Source organism: Pinus tabuliformis, chromosome 6, assembly GCF_031772625.1.
Source record: "Pinus tabuliformis cultivar Carrire ecotype Pingquan chromosome 6, CPIR1, whole genome shotgun sequence".
Classification (NCBI taxonomy): Eukaryota; Viridiplantae; Streptophyta; class Pinopsida; order Pinales; family Pinaceae; genus Pinus; species Pinus tabuliformis.
Window position 1 is genome coordinate 1,681,946,368 of NC_142292.1, and position 1,543 is coordinate 1,681,947,910.

Sequence of the window (1,543 nt, forward strand, 5' to 3'; positions counted from 1 at the left end):
TGCCAGGATTGAAAGCCATTTTTTAAGGGAGAGGTGAAGAGATGGAGTAGATGTACTTTATGGGGCCTAAGAAGCCATGGCAACCTTGGTCATCAATGGGAAATCAAGGTATGTTCTCGGACCCATCTCAATATTTTAGTAATTTTAATATGGGTCCCCAATCCATGCCTTATCCACCTATGTGGCCCCAGTACCAGCTTCCACCCTGGAAACATGGGCTCCTCAAGCTAGTTCGAGTTCCTTATGGGTTTCCAACCAACGTGGACCTTCTCCTCCTAGGAAATTTCCCCATCCAATGCCACAACAGCAACTCCAGTTGCCCTCTAATATTTCCACTAGTAATCAGCTTGTTTACCCTCAACTTCCCATCCAACCTAATCCACACACTAACAATAAAGGGGCTCAACAAGCTGACACCCTCAACCTACCTTCATACAACATATCCACCACAGAATTGTATGAGATGAATTTAAGATCTTGGCAGGTAGTAGATGCTCAACCCTCACTTGTTATCATTGAACAAGTTATCAATGAGGTAAAGGAACTAGAAATGGTTGAAGAGGAATCAAACCACGTCAGCAAAAATCGAACACCTCCTCAACCGCTAATTACTTAAACGTACCATTCTAAACCGTCTTATCTAGAACGACTGGCTTTGAGTAAATAGATCCCTCAAGATGAGTTTGATTTGTTAGGGTAGCTACAAAATTTGTTTGTTAAGATCCCCCTACTGCAAGTTATGAGGGATGTACCTATATATGCAAAAACTCTCAAGGAATATTGCATTAAGAAGCCTAAAAATAAATCAAAGGACCCACTCACCATTCATGTTATGAGAAAGCTATCTAATTTTATGATGGCGAAGGTCATGCCTATGGAATATGGGGATCCTAGGAACCCAATTTTAACCGTGAAAATTAATGGAGTAGAAATTCTAAATGTGCTGGTAGATTTGGGTGCCGCCATAAATGTCATTACCACTGAGACCATGCAGGCATTGGGTCTTTGGAACTTGAAACCTACACCTACTATGTTAGAGCTGGCAGATCGATCTACGGTTAAACTGGTAGGGAAGTTAGAAGATATTACAATCTCAGTTGATTCATGGCACTACTGTGTGGACTTCCTAGTACTACAAATGCAATCCCTAGCTAGTGGCCATCCCCTAATTCTGGGAAGACCATGGCTGGAAACTGTAAACGCTTATATTGTGTATCGTTCTGGACATATGGTTATCTCAAATGGATAGAGTACTAAGAATTTAGTGTTATATCCTCCTCCATAACCTAGTCCATCAGTGAAACCATCGGTCCATAAGAAACCTTTACCAAAGGAAGAATCTGAATCTGAAAATGAGGAATTAAGACCAGTCCTTACTATTGTACAGGCTCTTCAGTTGAAAACATAAACAAAAGATAATACAAATACTACTTTTATTAGTGATCCCTATTCTATTTCAGATTCAACCCAGCGAATCCTAGAGTCCATTTTGAGCTGTGAAATGCAAGAAAATATCGAAACAACCAATGGATTCGATGAGATA

At 40.4% G+C, this 1,543-nt stretch overlaps 1 protein-coding gene across 1 annotated transcript; it reads left to right on the top strand.

Moving 5' to 3' along the window:
• The first annotated feature begins 856 nt into the window (after positions 1–856).
• LOC149265418 (uncharacterized) lies at positions 857–1,249 on the top strand. Its single transcript, XM_089403763.1, has one exon. It carries the CDS (start codon positions 857–859, stop codon positions 1,247–1,249), a length of 393 nt encoding a protein of 130 aa, XP_089259889.1.
• The last annotated feature ends 294 nt before the right edge of the window (positions 1,250–1,543 follow it).

What these genes read in the sequence shown, in the direction of transcription:
- LOC149265418 (XM_089403763.1), top strand. Translation starts at nt 857, where the DNA reads ATGGCGAAGGTCATGCCTATGGAATATGGGGATCCTAGGAACCCAATT.